The following is a 21,881-nucleotide window of genomic DNA, read 5'->3' on the forward strand; positions in this document are numbered from 1 at the left end:
CTGTTATAGTATTGTTTATCTTGACTTTATTTATTGTTCTTTGGAGAGTTAATTTTATAATTCTAATAAGCTTTGGAGAAACGTCCATGTCTTGTAATGCTGTGAATAATTCGCTTCATTTCACTCGATCGAAAGCCTGTTTAAAGTCAATGAAAAGAACCATGGTGTCTTTATTATATTCGTAACTTTCAGCCTGTATTTCTCGTAGTGTGAAGACCTGATCCACAGTACTTCTGCCTTTTCTGAATAGACATTGATATTCTCCTATGCTTTTATCAACCTTCGTTGTTAATTTGTTTTTAATATGCATAGCCAATATTTTATACGTTATGTTTAGCAGCGCTATGCCTCGATAATTCTGACTATCAGCCATATTTCCTTTTTTGTGAATAGGACACAGTATTGCTTCTGTCCATTTCTCAGGTAGTATTTCTTGTTCCCATATATTATTAATTAGTTTATGGATTTTATCTACTAACTGATTTCCTCCAAATTTAATCATTTCAGCCGTTATGCCGTCGCTTCCTGGGCTTTTGTTAATTTTTAATTTATCGATGATATTCTGAATTTCGCTTAAAGTCGGAGCCTGCTCTTTACTCTGTTGATTTTGTATTTCATTTACTAGATCCTCTGTTTCCACGTTATTATCGTCTGTCTCTTCAGGTCCATTTAGCAGCTCATCAAAATACTGCAAAAAAGACCAAATACACGATAATAACTAAGAAAACAAACATACAGACAAATATACATTTGGGAAATTTACCGATAGAAAGAGTTGATAAATACAAATACCTGGATAAAGGAACCTGAATTTCTGACAATAATGATCAAACAACAGAAATAAGGATCAGGATAGAAATAGCAAGAAATGTGTTTGTAAAAATGAAAACAATTCTCTGCAATAAAGACCTTAGATGAGAACTGAGAGTAAGAGCTATGAGATGCTACGTGTTTTCGATACTGCAATATGGACTTGAAAGGTGGACATTGAAGCAAGAACACATAAATAAGCTACGGCCAGCATGGACACAGAAGAAAACGAACAGAGAAATGGGCAAAGAATACGAAATAATAAACACAATAAAAATAAGAAAATTACAATATCTTGAGACACGTAATGAGGGGACAGCGATATGAAATGCTAAGATTGATAATATAGGGAAAGATAAAAGGCGAAAGGGGTATAGGAAGAAGGAGAGTGTCATGGTAGAAGAATTTAAGGGACTTGTTTAAATGCAGTTCTATAGAACTCTATATAGCAACGGTAGATAAAGATAGTGATGATGATATTCAACCTCCCATTGTGAGACGGCACTTAAAGAAGATGGCATTCTGTAAACGAGCGGTGAATAGTTTAGGAGATGATATCTCCTTGCATAGTACCCTTCTCCAAGAGAAATGTGTTTGTATCACCATAGTACATTCTCACTGCAGTTATATATATTCTGAATATTATATATAATATTCACTATTATATATATTCTGAAGAAAAGTTGTTACCTGTGATAAATACTGCACTCTTTAAGAGCTGTCATCATTAGTATGGTATAGTTAGACCCAAACCCAGACATCTAAAGTGAAAGTTATCCTCCAACGCCAAATTGTTCTATATGGTCACAAAATGTTCAGAAAAAAGTTACACCATTTTGAGCGTCGAGTTTGGGGGGGGGGGGAGAGGGGGGAGAAATCTGCAAATTCGTAGTTTTTTACGTTTTTCGTCAATATTTCTAACTAAGCGGTTTAGCATGAACAACCCTCTACACAAAATTGTTCTACATTAAATTTGAAATAAAAAAGGCCCTATGCATAACCCTTCTAAAATGAACGGTTCCAAAGTTACGGAGGTAGTATATTATAATTGGTCCAAAAAAGGCCTAACCCAGACATCCAAAGTAAAAGTTTTCCTTCAACACCAAATTGTTCTATATGGTCCACATATTGTTCAATAAAAAGTTACACCATTTTGAGCGTCCGGTTTGGGGGGGAGATGGGGGAGAAGTCGGTAAATTAGTAGTTTTTTGTAAGTTTTTCGTCAATATTTCTAAAACTATGCTTTAGCGTAAGGAATGTTCTATAGAAAAATGTTCCACATAAAATTTAAAACAAAAAAGGTTTTATACATAATTGTTATAAAATCAACGGTTCCAGAGTTACGGTGGGTGAAAAGTGGAGGTTTTCGATACTTTTTATATTTACCGATTTCTCCACCCTCTCCCCCCCAAACCCGACGCTCAAAATGGTGTGACTTTTTTCTGAACATTATGTGAACCATATAGAACAATTTGGTGTTGGAGGATAACTTTCACTTTGGATGTCTGGGTTTTTGGTATAGTTATATCATAAATATTGCCCAAAAAATATAAAAAGTATCGAAAACCTCGACTTTTCACCCTCCGTAACTCTGGAACCGTTGATTTTATAACAATTATGTATAGAACGTTTTTTGTTTTAAATTTCATGTAGAGTATTTTTGTGTATCACATTGTTTATGCTAAAGCATAGTTTTAGAAATATTGACGAAAAACTTAAAAAAACTACTAATTTACCGGCTTCTCTCCCATCTCCCTCCCAAACCGGACGCTCAAAATGGTGTAACTTTTTACTGAACAATATGTGGACCATATAAAACATTTTGATGTTGGAGGAAAACTTTTACTTTGGATGTTTGGGTTAGGCCTTTTTTTGGACCAGTTATACTATACTACCTCCGTAACTTTGGAACCATTCATTTAAGAAAGATTATGCATAGGGCCTTTTTTATTTCAAATTTAATGTATAGAAGGTTGTTCATGCTAAACCGCATAGTTTTAGAAATATTGGCGAAAAACTACGAATTTACCAATTTCTCCCCCCCCCCCCCTCCCCAAACCCGGCGCTCAAAATGGTGACTTGTTTCTGGACATTGTGTGGACCATATAGAACAATTTGGTGTTGAAGGATAACTTTCACTTTGGATGTCTGGGTTATGCCATCTTTTGGATCAACTATACTATACTACATGGAGCTATGACTAAGTCAAACGCTTTGTCATATTAATATCAATGGCTTGTTGTATTCTATAACTTTCTCTATTAACGATTTTATTACTTTACTTGTAGGTAGCCATTTGTTCAAAAGCCATTATTAAATCCGAAAATTAAGGATGTATTCTTCTTGATATACTCTTGGCATTGCTTAAAACGAATCCGGCACAGAATTTACTTTCTCAGATCTTCGACATAGTCAATGCAGTCAAAACGGGTTTCCTCAAAGTCCTCTGTCTTCTCTTTCTTCACTATTGTGACATTCTCCGCTTAGGCTATCAGGTCATGTTCTCCATACCATCACAGCCACGTAGACCGATCAAGGAACACAAAATTTTACGAAAACCTCCAAAAAATAAAGGAAGGATGAAAATTTGGGAATAGGTAGTCGAAATTGTCTATTATTATATGTATAAGAAAAAGTTTACAATTCTACATCCCCTCCAGTTTACAAAATTTTCTCGGGGGTAAAAAAAAATTCGTTCAAAATAATGCGGACTTGGATATAATGACTAATTCTAAGCAACTTTTGTTCTATAGGGTTTTTTTACAAACTCAATACTTTTCGAGTTATTTGCTAGTGAATATGTTCATTTTTAACAAAAAAAAAAACATGTTTTGGACGGTTTTTCGGAGATAACTCAAAAAGTAGGTATTTTAGCGAAAAAAATATTGTATAAATATATAGTAAAAATATAGCTTATAAATAATTGGAAAAAATGGTGTATGCGTGAGGTCTGCAGACACAGTAGAAGCAGAGTTGCAGCTAATAAAAAGTAGGTTCTTCTTCGTCAAATTCCAAATCAGATATTTCAATGTGAAATAACCAAAAAACAGAGCAGTTTTCTGGGAAAATTCATTACAACTTTTTTAAAGTGTTTAAAAAAGGTTTATTTTTGTTTTTTAAAAAAACTTCGAATATTAAAAGTGAGTTACGCTCAAAATATTGTTGGTCCCTTTTATTTTTTGGTAAAAATATGTCGAAAATCACCCCCTAATTAGCTTATCAAATAAAATTAATCGTTACCGCTTCACAAATTCCTTTATTTATGTATTATTTATATTATCTATGTTTCATTGGTTTAAAGTGCTCAGTAGGTATTGAAACAAATGGGGTTTAAAATAAAACATATTCTTTTACTTTGAAAAAAATCGGAATTGTTTATGGAAATAACTTAAAAATTATTAGTAATACCAAAAATCTCAAAGAGTAATAAAATGTACCTTTTGCTTTTCTGAATATTTTTGATTTTTCGTTTTCTTGTTAGACAAAAATTGGTTATTATAGGGCTGTTCCAAATTTGCCTGCCTAAACTCGTGATTAGTTACTCGCTCAAGCCATTTTAACTACATCTTTTTCAAAAAGAAGCACTTTGAACCGATGAAACTTACAGATCATATAAATAATACATAGACAAAGTAACTTGTGAAGTGGTAATAGACCAGGGCGCATCTGTAAAAATATTAGTACATTTGGACGTTGAGAGGTGACTCAAATTTTGTTGCAGAAATTGCTTGAAAATAACTCAAATATTAATATTTGAGTTATCCTCCCGCTCAAAAAGGTCCGGAACATTATTTAAATAATCAAAATGTCAAAAACTGAAGGACAAATTCGATTTTTTTCTTCGTTTTTTGGTTATAACTTTAAAAGTATTCATTTCCGACAAAAGTTGTACTGACATAAAAGTTGCGTAATAAAATTTCCTACAATATAGAATTGATTACAAATTTAAATAATAGTCACCCTTGTTGCAAAATAGCAATAATTGCGAAAAAACCATACAAAAACAAGTATTCGTATTTTACGTTTTTCAACCATTTATGCTACACTTAAAACCTTCATATTTCACCCAGAAAAACTTTATGATACAGTAAAACAATACTGTAAATTTCATTAAGATCGGTTCAATAAATTTTGCAATCCAGCTTTCGCAAAAAAATTCATTTTTTCAAAATGTTACAGGACTGGAAATAAAGCAGATAGCAAGTTGAAATTTTTTTTGCTTATAGAAGTGTACTTTACCTTTCATTTGCAATTTGCAAAACTAAAATCGATTAACTACCACGACGTCAAGAATTTTTTTAAATAAACATTAATTATTGGTGTTACGCGCAGGACAGTGGATAGTTTGCTCTAATTGGGCATTTCAATGACCTTTGATAATTATTGATACATTTTAATTTTTATTACATTTCGATATAAATAAATAAATTTGTTTATTGCAAAATAAAAACACATACTCTATTCTTTGAAATAACATTTTTTTTAGCAAAAACTTTCTTTGTTCATATATTTTAACTTAGAGAATAAAAGTTTATTATTTTTAAACATATGCAATTGTTTAAACAATATTTCACAAACAATAATAAAATTAGTTTGATTTTTGTGGAATTAAAATATTAAAATACAACAAAATATAGAGTAAGAAAATAATCTATTAAATAAAGATTGGAAGAAATTTTGGTGGAAATCAACTTGTGTGAATCGAACACCGCTGTCCTGCGCGTAGCACCAAAAGTTAATGTTTATTTAAAAAACTTCCTGACGCCGTGGTAATTAATCGATTTTAATTTTGCAAATTGCAAATGAAAGGTACAGTACACTTCTATAAGCAAAAAAAAATTCAACTTGATATCTGCTTTATTTTCAGTCCTGGAACATTTTAAAAAAATGATTTTTTTTGCGAAAGCTGGATTGCAAAATTTATTTTGTAAAATCTATTAAACCGATCTTAATGAAATTTACAGTGTTGTTTTACTATATCATAAAGTTTTTCTGGGTAAAATATGAAGGTCCTAAGTGTAGCATAATTGGTTGAAAAACGTAAAATGCGAATACTTGTTTTTATATGGTTTTTTTTTCGCAATTATTGCTATTTTGCAACAAGGGTGACTATTTTTTAAATTTTTAACCAATTCTATATTGTAGGAAATTTAATTGCGCAACTTTTATGTCAGTACAACTTTTCTCAGAAATGAATAGTTTTAAAGTTATAATCAAAAAACCAATAAAAAATCGAATTTTTCCTTCATATTTTGACATTTTAATTATTTAAACAATGTTCCGGGCCATTTTGAGTGAGAGGATAACTCAAATATTATTATTTCAGTTATTTTCAAGCAATTTCTGCAAAAAAATTTGAGTCACCTCTCAACGTCATTCTCAAAACAGATGCGCCCTGGACTATGATAAATTTTATTTGTGATGCTAATTAGGGGGTGATTTTCGTGATTTTTTTACCAAAAAATAAAAGGTACCAACAATATTTTGAGCGTAAAAATAAACCTTTACATAAACACTTTAAAAAAGTTATAATGAATTTTCCCCGAAAAGTGCTTCCTATTTGGGTTATTTCACATTGAAATATTCGATTTGGAATTTGACGAAGAAGAACCTACTTTTCATTAGCTGCAACTCTGCTTCTACTGGGTCTACAGACTTCATGTAGAGACCATTTTTTTCAATTTTTTATGAGCTATATTTTTTCTAAGAATATTTTTTTCGCTAAAATACTTACTTTTTGAGTTATCTCCGAAAAACCGTTCAAAAACATGTTTTATTTTGTTAAACATGAACATATTCACTCGCAAATAACTCGAGAAGTATTGACTTAGTGAAAAAACTCTATAGAACAAAAGCTGTTTAGAATTAGCCATTTTATCCAAATGCCGGTCTTATTTTGAATGCATTTTTTTTACCTTCAATAGGGGAGCATTCCCCTCCATTTTTGTAAAATGGAGGGATGTAGAATTGTAAACTTTTTTTTATATAATAATAGACAATTTCAACTACCTATTCCCAAATTTTCATTCTTCCTTAATTTTTTTTGGGTCAGATTGTTCTTTGATCGGGCTAACATTGCATTTGATTTTATAACTCTTCTCATATTTTTTAATATCTAACGAAAGGCTACGAGAATAAATGAAAAACACTGTTTTATTAATTGTAATTCTTGTTTTTATTGTAATTGTTCATAACTTACATTTAAACTGAGCAAACAAAAACATGATTTTCCCAGCATACAACAATGCTAGAAAAGATGATTTTTTGCGAAAATACTTTGTGAATCCAAATAATCTCATATAAAGGATGAACACCAATAGAGCTAACATTATACTATCATTGTTTTTATTGTACCAAACACTACATAATTTTTAGAGCAATCAACTGTTACTATTATTAAGATATCTAAGATACAAATAAAACTCATAGTCTACCAGGTTGTAGTACCAGGCTGAAAGCCCGTCAGATAATTTGGTTACTATAGTCGGATCGCTAAGACCCAACTGGCTAGTGATTTTAGTAAGTAATTTTTGCCAATTTGGTAAAATTAGCAAAAAAATAATTACTAAATAGTTAATAATTACTAAATAGTTAGTAATTTTGCCAATTTTGCCAAAAAAACAAAAAAATTACCTATTAAAATCACTAGTCAGTCGTGCCAGAGTTTAGCGAACCAACTATAACAATTTTATTGTTAAATGATTGTATCTCCTAAATTATGAGAGATATTTAATTTTGCCAAAATGAAAAATGTTCCTTTTGAAAAATGAACAAAATGGCGATCCAAAATGGTACTTTGGATTTGATTGTTAGAACCGGAGTTATAACAAATTTCGTGAGAAACAATTGCAAAATAGGAATTCAATACCTAATTTTCTAAGTATGACTCCACTCTCATAAGTGCGATTAACTTTCAAAACCACTTTATTTTAAAATTAATTGTTTCAGCCTTAAAAAACCTTGCAAAAGTACTTTATCTTTATTAATGAAAAAGTTATAACAATTAAACATTAAAGATTTCACCAAAAAGTTGCGAACTAATTTGTTTATAAGAGATTTAAACACAACTTTGAAAATCTGGCTAATGGATGTTATAGAACATATCCAAAAAGTTCTTTATCTTAATTTTTGACCAAGATATGTGACTTTTAATAACGCGCTCTGAGGCGCATGGTCAGCTCACAGCGAATGCAGGCGCGCGTAAATAAATTTTCAATATCTCGGCAAAAATATCATAGAAATACAGTAAATAGCCGAGTACGTTACTTCTGCATTAAATACCAAAGCAAGTTACACTGCTTAGATAGAAGCAACTATAATTCTAGAGTCGTTTTAGGAATATTTGATCTATTGTATAGGTCAAATCAGAAAAACCTAAACGTTGATTGCTGTAGTGTACTGAATCAATATTGGTATCAAAAATATTTTTGATAGCAACAGAATCTCAAACAATTCTCTTGTCAAATATTTTTCTACAGTTGCTAAATGCTCTAGTGGTGTCACACCCTATATAAACCTCAAATGAAACAAAAGATAATGTCAAATGTCTTTCTTATCTTCTAATTTTACAACGTATATATATTTTTGAAAATTCTAAAAGTAAAAAGAATGAAAACGTTGAAAGAATGTCACAGTATAGAATATATATGTATATTTTGAAACTTTTACATATACTGAAGAAGAACTGGGTTTTCTCGACAAAAAATAATAGGTCTGGATCCCACGTACCAAAAAAAGTTTATTAATAGCAAGCTGAAAATTTGTTAATAGTTTAACGGTGTCTACAGACACCGTTAGCTTTTGCTGGATATAATTTGCAATTGATTTGTTATCTTTTCATTAAACTATCATGCAAAAATCAGACTGCTATTTATCACTAACATAATTCCTGTCATTTGACATGTTTTACGTGACGGACTTAAACGCCCAACATATTTGTCGGACAAACATTTTTTCATATAAATATAAAGTTTGCTATTGAATAAACTTAAAAACAACCTGCTAGTTTTCACAATCATAAACTTGTCAGGATGACAAGTTCCACAATTAAAACTTTCCTGTTCCAGTGTTCCCATACATCAAAGTTAGTCTGACTAGACACCGTTAACGTATTAACAAATTTTCAGCTTGGTATTAACAAATTTCTTTTGGTACGCTGGATCCAGACCTATAATGAAGATAACTATTCATCTACGTAACAGGCTCGATACAAAAATATCCTAAAACTGGAAAATAAATAAATAAATTAACAATTAGCTGCAAATAAATATTTGGTCCTTTAAAATGTGCAAATAAACAGGTGATAATCTGATAAAAGATCTTTTGTAAATTCAAGCCATAAATATAAAATCTTTGTGCATTTTTCCATAACTTTCCAGATAATAGTCTCATTTTTTTTTATTAACTTATCATTTATTGAATTTTCATTTGCGTAAATGACAAAAGTGCAATGAATTATGCATAAAAGGGATGAAGAACTGTATAAAACATAGAAGAAACTTTATAGACACTTTTACAAAAGTTAAATGAACAAAAGAGGTCAAAACTTAGCAAAAAGAAAGGACTTTTATTTCAAATTTATTTGTCCACTACAAAAAGGTGAATTTTCTACTCAGATACTTTTTTACGTCTTATTAAGAGTATAAAAAGAAAAAGAGTTGTTAATCACAATAAAAACAGCCAAAATCGAATACCTAGGTCACATCATGAGCAACAGCGAAAGATATGGACTGCTGCAACTAATCTTGCAAGGAAAAGTAGAAGGAAAGCGAAGGATTTCTTGGTTGACGTGGTTTAACACAACAACCACAAATCTTTTCAGATCAGCAGTGTGCAAAGTACAGATTGCCATGATGGTCGCCAACATTCGAAACGGATAGTCACTACAAAAAGATATATTTAGTTTAAAGATCTGTGTAAACCAGACGGGTCTCGGTCAAATTAAATCAAATAATTAAATGCGAAACTGCAATTTTAGTATTTATTTAATTTATTCATCAAAATCAGCTTAAATCCAAACAAAATTGGTATGATCGAATAGGTATTTTCAATACCTTTCAAACGACATATCCCTTGCAATAAGGGCCCTTTTAAAATTATCTGTCATAGTGACTCTGCAACGTCATCTATCACTATTACGTCATCTGTTATGACTAGTAGAAGCCTACGTCCTTTCATTTCCTCCCTCCAAATTTAACTATTGTAAATAAAACCGTTCAAAAGATACGAGGAGGGAAGGGGACTTTTGGCAAGCACTATATTTATACCTATTATTGTTGCGATAAAGGGATTATTCACCATACAAGTGATTTCTAGTAGATACGCCATTAATTAACCTCCTAGTAGACCTGATCGCACTCCTATTGACAATTTTACGAGAGTATACCTCAAAAGTAAGGTATACGAAGAAACTGGCGATAATGATGTGTTTATCACGTCATAAACGGAGACAAACTGACCAGCAATATGTCAACAAATCGTTGTTCGATATTTAGTGTGCCAGTATTGAGACAATCATCTATTTTACTAATCCAGGATGATACAAAACCTCGTTGTCATAAATTTTACCAGGAAAAATTTACTGTGATATGAAACTAGTCATCTGAAAGTTATAGAAAGTACAATTGTTCATGCGTTTTAAAAGTTGTTCATTACACAGAAACCCGTTACCAACAAAAATTATTGGGATTTTCAATCAAAAATTGACATCTTCAACTTTTACTCAAATGTAATTACTCAATACATCAAAATGGATAACATAGGCCAAATATGACAGATCCTTTGAATTGTCTAAATAACAGAAATGTGTATTGAATGCATTTTGACGTACTGGATGATTCAGATTAGTAAAATTGTTCCCGAAAGTATCTAAATCTTAGTATATACCAAATTAATAGAGTCTGCGAAAGTCTATAGAAGGTAATGGTGTATTTGTATTGGAATGATACATCTTTAGAGCAGTTGAGCTGGAATCATCTTTTTTTGAATCAAAATCTGGCTCGTGGTCTCCAACCTATTGAGCTAGACTTAGATGTAGAGTAAGAAGGGTTCTCCTTTCCGTCTATAACACTTAAAGGTGTTGAGCTGAGTATCATCCCGTTCTTGCCTAGGAAATTTACAGCGAGCTGGGCCTAGAGTTCTCCTTTTCCTGTCCGGAATGTCCACTGCGTATATGACGATTGTTTGCGACCTTCTGACAGTGGCAAAGCCCTAAATTCATTATTTTTCTTAAGTTGAAAGAAGGTAACAGAAATCATAGATATGCTTCTTTTCATGAGCATTTTTCAGTGCGTCACAAATGATAGAAAAAAAGGTAAGTCCGTGATAATATACATTTTAGTGACATGACATTTTAGTTAAAACTGACAGTTGTCAAATTTTATTTGCAATTTGGCATAAAAACAAATCAATTGTGTTTATTGCATTTATAAAATGGTATTTTCTTTGATTTGTATCGTCTTATAAATTGTACAGATTATATTCGTAGATATATTATATAATTCGTAAATATTTTTTTTTCGATTATAGCGCCATCTGTTGACAACTAGAATAAATCTTATAAATGTCACCGACGTGCGTTTTTTCTGTCACATACAATTTAATGCGTTAGAAAGAAATCGAAAAACTGTGACGCACTGAAAGATCCTCATGAGAAAAAGCATACGTAAACGATAGAATACAGAGCTGAAACTTATTAAAGGATGATCAGTAGGGTAACAAACAAAGAAATAAACAGGAGGTAAAGAGATGCTGGGTTGTATCTTGTATTGGTGTTAGCTAAATTAAAGTTTGTTTGCAGAGTATGCGATTTAGATGATAAAATTGTAGCTAATATTCATCGTCATTATCTTCATTTCCTTAAAAATCTAAGAAACATTTTTCTGCAGTAGGTAACAAGGTAGATAGAAAACACCAGATTAAGGATGAAGCAGAGTTTCGTCAGGTTCAAGAAGGAAGCAGAGAAGATGGGGCTCATAATCAATGAAAGTAAAACTAAATATATGAATATAAGCGCCCATAATCAAAACAGATATGGAATCGGACAGAACATTACCATCGACGACTTCAAGTTTGAGCGCGTCAGAGAATTTAAGTATCTTGGAACAACAATAATTGAAGACAATAACGGATCACAAGAAATAAACAACAGGATACAAGCCGGTAACAGATGTATTTATACCCTTCAAAAACTGATAAAATCGAAATAACTAACAAAACATACAAAGATACAACTATATAAAGCAATCATACGACTGTACTGATGTACGGTAGCGAATAACAAAGGCAAACGAAGAGAGACTACGTGTTTAGGAAAGAAAACTCCTGAGGAAGATCTTTGGGCCTATGCTTGATGAAGTAGCAGAACAATATGGGATAAGAACTAACAAAGAGCTCGAAGAACTATACCCACAGCTAACATAATAAAAGAAATAAAGTCCAGAAGAGTCCAATGAGCAGGACACCTCAGAAGAAATTCTAACGAAAGAATAGTAAGGGTGGTATGGGAAGAAGTCCCAACTGGAAGAGGACGACGTGGATGCCCTCGTGGAGATGATATAGTATTAAGAGACCTTAAAGCTATGGGTGTGAAGAATTGGATGAAGATTGCTCAAGATAGAGAGGAATGGAGGCATGTTGTCGAGTCCTGTAAAACCTACGAAAGGTTGTAAAGCCACGGAGTAGGTAAGAAAGTAGGCATGGTAACAAGGCAGTTTTGACACATATTTTATTTTTCTGTTATTTTAGGTAGATAGCGACAAACTTTGTTTTCTTTTCCTGCCAATCATTTATTATCACTCAGCTAGCCGGGAAACTTTAAATGAGGTTAATAATAGAGATTTTAGACTGCAACAGTCTGGTATCAACTATCAGATGATGAAAAAGCTCAAAAAAATTGATGGACAAAAACATTTTTGTAAATATGTGAAATAATATATGGAGAAAATTAAACTAGTGTACACACTCTGTACAGTGTATGAAGTTCTTTTTATTGTTTCAATTCACAATTCCCAATTTCTGTAGTGTTCAAACTGTTTTAACAATGAATTCCAAAATTCAGTAACCAAGTTTAGATACTTCTTTACAAAACTAATAAAATAATAATCTCAAAAACTAATCCTATTATCACCACAAATTTTGATCTTACAAAACTACCTAAAATTTGTTTAAATTGCAAAAATTCCATTAACTACGAATATATATTTTTAAAGAATTATGCATTGGCTAACAGATTAATACAGTGTACAGTAACAAGTTGTATATAAATGGTGGATTGTAGACATATTTATAATCAATAAAAGGTAGAAGAAGGATCAAACAGTGTTTTGTAAAAGAATCCTCTTAACATGTTTTTATGTCGTGGACCGAAATTATGTGTTTCTTATGTTTAGTCTGCAACTGCGACAGACACTAAATCTGTTTTTAAACTATGAGTAACTCAAATTTAGCGCGCTGTAATGCTAATGCTTGTTTGTAATTGGTTCAACCGCAGGCTAGTTTACTCCACTAAGTTATAAAATTTTGACACTATTGGCATTTAAAACTCATAATATGTTAAGTTATATAGGCGATTTGTGTTCTCTGCGTTATTCATTTAATATTTAGATTTTTAGTATACTTTTGTATAAAAAACAGTTGTTTTTAGAACTCTCTAGCGACGCATTAGTATAATATAATATTTGTGGATTACCGTCGAAGGCCGATATGGTCAACTAAAAAAGAAGATGAATCTGGCGATTTTTCTAGATACTTTTTTGAGTATGAATCTGTCTTTTTAGTTTACTCCTTGTTGGATATTGTAAATATAGTTTTAGTAGACCACTCTGTAAAACCTAACAACTGTTATCAGAGTAACACATTTCTTATTATTGTAAAAAGTACATTCGCCAAACGAGTATTAAATGAGCCTTCTTTGTAGAAAGATGTGTTTTATTTTAGTAATTTATAGTTTGTAATATTCACCCTCAAATTAGGGCTAAAATATATTACACTCCTCCTTGTTTAAAAACAATTTATAGCAAATTAGGCACATCGGCTTATATACTCCGATTACAATGTACCTTAATAAAAAGTATGTTAAATATTTATTGGTCTGTCAAAATGGGCATTTAAAACCGGTCATTATATTCAGCGTTGGAGCCCACTACAGTCAACAAGTACGCCAAACTACGTATTAAAAACATTACTACAGATCCCCGAGACCCCATAAAAACAGGGCATATATGTAGTATGTAACAATATTCTGTCGTAACAATGTTTAAAGATTTTTATTTCATTCTGTTTATCTATGTCTTACTAAACTGGGTAAACACAAAAACAATGACTATAGACAGAAATAATTACCTAAACGCAAAGATATATTAATATGTAGCTTAAGAATCAATTGAACATCAGGCAGAATTGAAGTCGGGCAGTTTAAATGCTTGGGTTGTCTGCAAAACGAGAGTTGGGAGCCTGAGATTGAAATAAAGAGCAGAGTAGAGCAAGCCAGTAGAAGTAGAAGAATAAGTAAAAAAAAAGAGTAGAACTTCCAATCGTGGAAGGACCGTCAGAAATGATAAAGTATTAAGAAGAGTGGGCTTACAGGATAGGGAACTTGTTGATTATGTAAAAATTATGAAGACTGTATACTTAGGGCACATATTACGAGGAGAACGATACATTTTTTGTATCAATATGATACAGATTTTCATTGTGGTACATATTTTTGGTTACAGATACAAAAGAAAAGCGGGATGATGATCTGTATCAAAGCTGGCACATGCGTAATGTCAAGTCAAAGGCATACGCTTTGACTTTTCACAATATTTGAAAAAAACAGACAAAAAAAATTAAATCCACTTAAATGTCTGAAGATTTAATCCACATCTGAATTTAATCCACATTAAAAAAATGTCTGAAGATGATAGGGATATCGAAAATGTAACACCACCTGAAATAAATATACGTTTGTGTTACAAAATAAATAAATTTAAATATATTTTTGTACAAAATAAATATTTGTTTGTGTTATAATGTAAATAAATGTGAATATATATTTTTGTGAATGGTCGTAGAAAAAATCATGCATACTACTTGCATTTAATTGCCATTATAATGCTCGTATTGTAAACGTCATTCGCAGCTACGCGGCTCATGTCTATCCCTCATACTCGCATCATAATGACCATCATTAAACGCTCGTTGCATAATATAATACTTATGTTTTTTTTCTTTAATTTTGGAACTTATTGGTGGTGGGGTAATTTCCCCATTCCCTCACCTCGTAGATCCGCTACTGATATCCATATCCATTTATATACAACCATTCAGAAAACACCAGCAACATACAAATTGTAAATAAGTCACATCTAAATGGCTACTTAGCGATGAAATTGAAGAAAAGGATAGTATGTAGTTTTAGATATGGTACAATTCTAAAAGTCAAAAGAAAATAAAATCGCCGAAGTAGTAGAAATTTTAGTGTAAAAACATTTCCAAATTTTAAAAATGAATAAACATTTTCAATTTCGTTGCAACCCGAAACTGCAGTCGTATTGTATTTCTAGTTCAATCAGAGAGTACAGCAAGTAACTCTACCGGTTTCGGGGCTTTTTACGCCCTCATCAGGAGATACATATACTCTTCTCTCTGAATGAACCAGGTTAATAATCCGCGTGCAGTCACGGATTGCAACGAACGAAATGGCAGGGATGCCCTAGCGACATCTGCGACATTTTTTTATTTCTAAATGTTATTTAGACAATATCGTCAGGGTACATAAAAATTGCTAATGTATAATACGCATAGAGGCGAAATTATTTTATTTTGCAAGTATTTGGTTGGATTTAGGGCTGACATCAAGCAATGTTAGCAAAATAAGGCTGTAATTGTTGTATCAAGGCTTTTGTATAGACAAATCAAAATAATAGACACGTTTACTATTTTAAACTATTATTTTTTAACCTTTTTATACAGTCTTTTCTTCTTCTTTTTTTTGTACAGACATGACTGTCTGTTTTTTCGATGTGACTCCAGTAAGTTGTTATTCCATCGTTTTCGTGGTCTTCCCACTGATCCTCTTCCTGTTGGGGAACAGTCTAGCCGTCCTTACTACTCTATTTGTTGTAATTCGGCTTATGTGGTCATTCCATTCTACTCTTCTGTTTTTTATCCATTTATTAATGTTCTTCACCTTCCATGTCCATCGTATATCTGTACTTCTAGCTCTGTCCCATAGAGTCTTACCATCGACTTTTCGAAGGGTTTTCATATCCGCTCTTTCGAGTAATCTTCTTGTCCTCTCTGGGGTCAGCTCGTGTTTCTGTCGCGTATGTCATTAATATTGGTCTGATGACTGTTTTATAAATTCTGTCTTTCATTTCTTTTTCGATATTTTTATTTCTCCATATTGTGTCATTCCTTGAATCTGAGGCTCTGTTTGCTCTATTCACTTGATCTTCCACTTCTGTTTCGAGCTCTCCGTAGCTAGATAGTGTGATGCCTAGATATTTAAACTCCATCACTTGTTCTATTATCTGACCCTCCAGCTAAAATTTTGCATATTATTGGATTTGCTGTTATAACCATGCATTTTGTCTTTTTTGGGGAAATTAACATGTTAAATTTTCTGGTGGTTATATTAAATTGGTGCAGCATACGTTGTAAATCATCTTTACTTTGAGAGATTAGTTTTGCATCGTCTGCATAGTAGAATATTTTAAGTGGTTTTTCTCCCATTTGGTATCCTTTTTTAGTTCTCACTTTTTTATTATTTATTCACTATTCATATCAATTCACATTCTAACCATTATTTCTGACGGTGTAAAATATACATACCCTTTGGAAGATAAATTGATTGGGATGAATGTATAATGCTAATATAAAGTGTCTGTTACCAAACGGTACCTGCACTTCTGTATATTAAATTTACTTTTGAAAATTGTCTTTCACAACTTGCATTTGAATTAGGTAAAGTGAACACAGACTATACAAAGACATGCAAATTACTAAATAAAGGATTACTATCAAAACTTTTTATTTGATCTATATTTGTATCCTTCATTTCTAGCCCAAATTGTAAAAGTATAAATTGTAAAAGTCTACAAACCTGATAAATTTTACCAGCATTGCCAACATAACCTATGACGTCACACCCCTTAGCCAATTTTAAAAGCTAGATGTATTATTGCTAGTTGTTTTTATACTTCTTAACAAACATCAAGTTACATGTGAAACAAATTGCAATTTTTAATTTAAGCTCTAATTTGATTGCGAGCAGACAAATCTCCAATAGTTTTCCTTGAAAGACTTGTCTGAATTACACGCAAAAAGCACCATTGAAAACCTCGTGATTATCCAAGTGTGAAACACAGAAATGAGGGGATTGTATTCGAGTAAGTTAGTACTATTCACTGGTCGATAAAATAATATTGTATTATATATATAAAAACAGGTTGTTCAGAAAGGGATAACTGATATATTTGATTTAGCACAAGTGTGTTAAAAGATTTGATAATTTTGCATGTTAATACTGTAACGATTCAAAAAACTTTTATTTTTTTTTTAATTTCATTTGGTTTAGACCGCAATAAATTTTTAGCGACTCTGTATATCATAAAAATAAGTAGTTGCTATAAGCGTAAAAGTTTTGCGTTTATCTATGCGTTTGCTATAGGTTTGTTCCAACACAACGAGAACCGTCATGTAACGATCACGTTACTATAAAATAATACGTTCCATGCGTTCTGTGTCTGTATATCGTGCGTTCCATGGGTTATTTTGTTTACTGCGCAGGACGGTGATCGTTACATGGACGGTTTCTCGTTGTGTTGGAACAAACCTTATGAATTTAACGAAAAGACATATTATGATTGTTTATTTATATTAGTCTGAATTACACCGAATAACACTTTTTCTGTAATAACTGCCTCTTACAAGCGTCGATTGGATACACAAAATATAGAAATTTTTTTAGTTTGGGAGAAAGTCGATGCGGCTGAGACTCAAGGTTGTGTGAATTAGATCGCGAAAACGAATGTTTGAAGTGAATACTAAGAAGTATTCGCTCGGTATGGAATTCTGACGGGGAATAAAATCGTATTTGGCGTCATTCGAGACGCTTGCAGTAACCTTGGGGTATACTTAGTGTGACCAACTCCAATTCAGTCGAATCCGGGACAAGGCTAAAAAAAAATGACCTGAAATCCGGGACTTTTCAATGAAAATCGGGCCATTTTTTTTTTCAGAAGATCATAATTATAATACAGGAACGAAAAAAAGTCCACCGTTTTAGTTTTCGTACAACTATAATACCACGATATAAAATGTATGCGTTTTGGATGTGGTATTAGTATTACACACTAGAAATTGTCCACTTTTTTCGTCCCACCAATTCAATTTGATGTGAATTCTTATAAAAATAACGTATTCAAAATTTCATAATAGAATTTTACCAAAACGTTGAAAATTCGGATGGCCCGGGAGCCTTTTCCGGGACGCCGGGACACGACTTCGTAAATCGGGCTAGTTGGTCACTATATACATATATACATATACATAATATACATATCTATACACGTATTTGGATTCATTCGGTGTTTAATCACATCATAACATATCTTAGAATTGTTTGCCAACTAGTAAGCTTAGATCTTTGGAGTTTATCACAAAAAAACCAACGAGAGGAAAAACTTAAAATTCGTTAAAATGCATACAATAGACTACTCAAGAAGTTACTTTATCGTATACTATTGATTTGAAAATATTTCTACGTATCATCCACAGCAGAATCAGAGATAAATATGAAGAAGACCAGGATGAAACACAATTTGGCTTCAAAAATAGACTGGGAACCCGGGACGCACTCTTTGCACTAAATGTATTATTGCAGAAATGCCGTGATCAAAGGAAAGACGTCTTTGCTGTATTTATTTACTATGAAAAGGCCTCTGATCGAGTACAGCATCACAAATTAATTAAAACATTAGGATACAGGAGTTGATAGCCAAGACGTACGAATCATAGAAAAATTATACTGGCGTCAAACAGCGACAGCTTGCATAAATGGAAAATCAACAGAAATATGTAAAATACAAAGAGGTTGTTCTGAAGGTATTTCTTTGTGGCATTTTTTATAATCAACTATTTTTAATGGGAATAAGCCACAATTTTACCAAAAAATGTTTTTAGTAACGTTTCGAAGCCCAAATAGGGTTCAGGCGTCAGATAGAGTTGTGTACTGTCCCCACTGTTGTTCAATTTATATTCAGATAGAATATTTAAAGAAGCGCTGCATAATTCGTAACGGGGCGCGAAAATTAATGAAATTCTGATAAATACAATCAGATATACAGACGATACAGTTATTTTAAGTGATGTTACGTTGTAATAGTTACGTAAGACGATGCAGTTGTAATAGTTATTTCATCAGTGGTAAAAAGGACTTTGAAAAGCTTTAATTAAAAATTTTCATTTTTGACTTATACTCTTAATACATAGCACTCTAGAAATGTAGAATCCAGATAGCCCGCACAACATTTTTAAAAATGAGGTCATTCTTCTGTAATGATAACTTGCAACTTCAATTTCGAAAGCGCATGATTAAATGTTAGATTTGGTCAGTCTTCTTATACGGTGTCGAAGCATGGACGTTAAAAATATCCACCATTAATCGCTTGGAGGCTTTTGAAATGTGGTTGCACAGACGTACACTAAAAATACCAAGGACGGCTATGCTGACAAATGTAGCCGTCCTTAAGAGAGCAAATACTGTTCGCTAGATGCTTGATAACATGAAATGTAGACAGATGGCCCATTTTGGACACGTAGTAAGGGGAGACTGATATAATATTCTTCAACTTATTATGATGGGTAAAATCGAAGGACGCAGAGGAATTGGTAGAAAACAGGCCTCTTGGTTGAAGAATTCAGCGGCCACTCGCCCGCTGTCTACCAAACACAGAATTGCGTCTTGAAAACCATAACGACCCGAAGCACTTATCGTCAGACATTGTCCTAAGGAAAGCCGCCCTAGACACGATACACACCAATTACCCAGCGCATGAGTGGCTCCAAATCTACTGCGATGGCTCCTCGATGCCGGCCTCGGGAAGAACAGGAGCTGGATATGTCTCAACGTTCTCCAAAGGCTCCATAGCTGTGGGTGCCCCTCTCACCAACTATGATGGCGAAATTGCTGCTATACACGAAGCCACTAAAAGTCTCGAGAATCTCCAACACCCCCAAAAAGTTGCCTTCTTCATCGACTGCCAAGCCGCAATCCTTGCCCTGTCGACAAATCGATATACCGACTGTGCCCAAACAATATCTTGCCGCGTCCAACTATCGAACTTGCTGGAAAAAGGGTGGCTGATTACTTTACAATGGATCCCTAGTCATGTCGGTGTTGAAGGGAATGTAGCGGCGGATGAACTTGCAAAAGAAGGCACTACTCTTCCACAGCCCCCTAGCTTCCAATCGTACACATCAGCAAAGTCCACCATTAAAAGAGGAATCAAAGCGAAAATAAAAGACCAGCAAATACAAGCCGGTGCTGGAAAATCTTGGGCCCACCTAATAGAGTCACCAATCCCTCACAACTTGCCGAGACCCATCAGTGTAGCCGCGTTCAGAACAACTACGGGGCATGACTACCTGGCCTCCCATCTACATCGCATCGGCGTCCGTGAAAATGACAACTGTCCACTATGTAATCAGCCCCAGATGGATGCTGCTCACCTCCCAGAGTGCCCAGCCCTGATAACAGACCCACCCGAGGAGGATGAAGATCGCCTACGAGAAACGGCTCGTCTATACTGGTCAGCGCGCCGCCAAATGGCTAACATGCCAAGGGTGGGCGTTGGCTAGTAAGTAAGTAAGTAAGTAAGTAAGGTTGAAGAATAACAGAGAGTGGACAGGAATAAAGAAAGCAGAACAACTATTTGAATAGCTCGAGACAGAGACAGTTTTGCCGTGTTAATCGCCAACGTCAAGGAGACTTGATAGGGCACGTTAAGAAGAATACTATTGATTTACAATGTATAATTAAAAAAAAAAAAAAGGTTTTATTATGTGCACTAATGTTATGAATAACGTATTTTACTCAATAAAGTGTCTTAAACCTTAAAATCAATTAAACTACATCACTGGTAGTGGATACATCACACATTTTTTTATTCCTAACATACAAATTATATTCCCAAACATGCCATTTCAAAGTTATCCCTTTTAACCCATTCGCTGCCCTTCACGCGCCAGCAAGTGATATGGTTACTTCAGTCAGGTGCCGTTCAACAGAATGGCTCCTAGCCGAGTTCCATTCTCTTAGATAGGCAGCGAATGGGTTAAACAACCTTAAATAAATATCTTCGAATACAGATACCCTCACGACTAAAATACAGTTATTACAAAAGAAAAACTGTAGAATGGTGTGAATTTATTCAAACGTATTCAGCACGCAAATGCTGACGGGAGCTATAAAAGAAAGGGGATTGAAGGGTTTGCACATTCTAAGGATATGGGGCCGAATAATTGGGGGCGGAGGAGAAGGAGCAGCTAATTGCAGCGGGAATTCGCCCCGGACCCCCTCTTTTGTCATACGTACTCCAAAGGAGACCTTTTTCCCTTAGTTCGCCTCTCCATGTACCTCTCCAGGAGTTTCTTGAATTCGGAGAATACCCACACTGATGACGTAAGCGCTGTTAACATTGCTATATCTGAAATTATTAAAAACATTCATTAGAAAACAGGTAATATGATTCACAATCAAAGGGTACCACCCGTTAAGATAGGTAAAAGACCCTCACTCACGGAATTAATTTTTTTTTTCATTTTTTTACTTTATACGTGATTACAATAAGTCACCACTGCAATTTTAACCCGCCATTCCCCTTATCCCTAAAAATGTAATTTTTTGTTTGTTTAATTTTTTAAAGGTGGTATTCAATTAATTTAAAAATTTCAAAAAATTCACACGCGTAATTGAGGCTTTTCAAAATATGTCTATTTTTTATATACCCTTAGGTTGAGTGTTGTACATAACCGCAAAATGCATTTTTTTTCGAAAAAAACGTAAAAAAGCGTTTTTTGGCGAT

At 33.2% G+C, this 21,881-nt stretch overlaps 1 protein-coding gene across 6 annotated transcripts in view; it reads right to left on the reverse strand.

Moving 5' to 3' along the window:
- Positions 1 to 6,961: 6,961 nt before the first annotated feature.
- LOC114335441 (calcium-transporting ATPase type 2C member 1) overlaps positions 6,962 to 21,881 on the reverse strand; it is a 127,882-nt gene continuing 112,962 nt past the window's right edge. For 4 of the 6 annotated variants that reach the window (XM_050643304.1, XM_050643303.1, XM_050643302.1 and 1 more), the window contains exons 13-14: positions 21,392 to 21,503; positions 6,962 to 11,019 (exon numbers count right to left, since the gene is read on the reverse strand). In XM_050643304.1, the coding sequence (XP_050499261.1) occupies positions 10,941 to 11,019; positions 21,392 to 21,503 (191 nt within the window). In that variant the 3' untranslated portion in view covers positions 6,962 to 10,940. Of the gene's footprint in view, positions 21,504 to 21,881 lie in introns of all 6 variants that reach the window. The other 2 variants (XR_007696338.1, XM_050643305.1) reach the window with 2 other exon arrangements.

Source organism: Diabrotica virgifera, chromosome 2 (assembly GCF_917563875.1).
Source record: "Diabrotica virgifera virgifera chromosome 2, PGI_DIABVI_V3a".
NCBI classification, from domain to species: Eukaryota; Metazoa; Arthropoda; class Insecta; order Coleoptera; family Chrysomelidae; genus Diabrotica; species Diabrotica virgifera.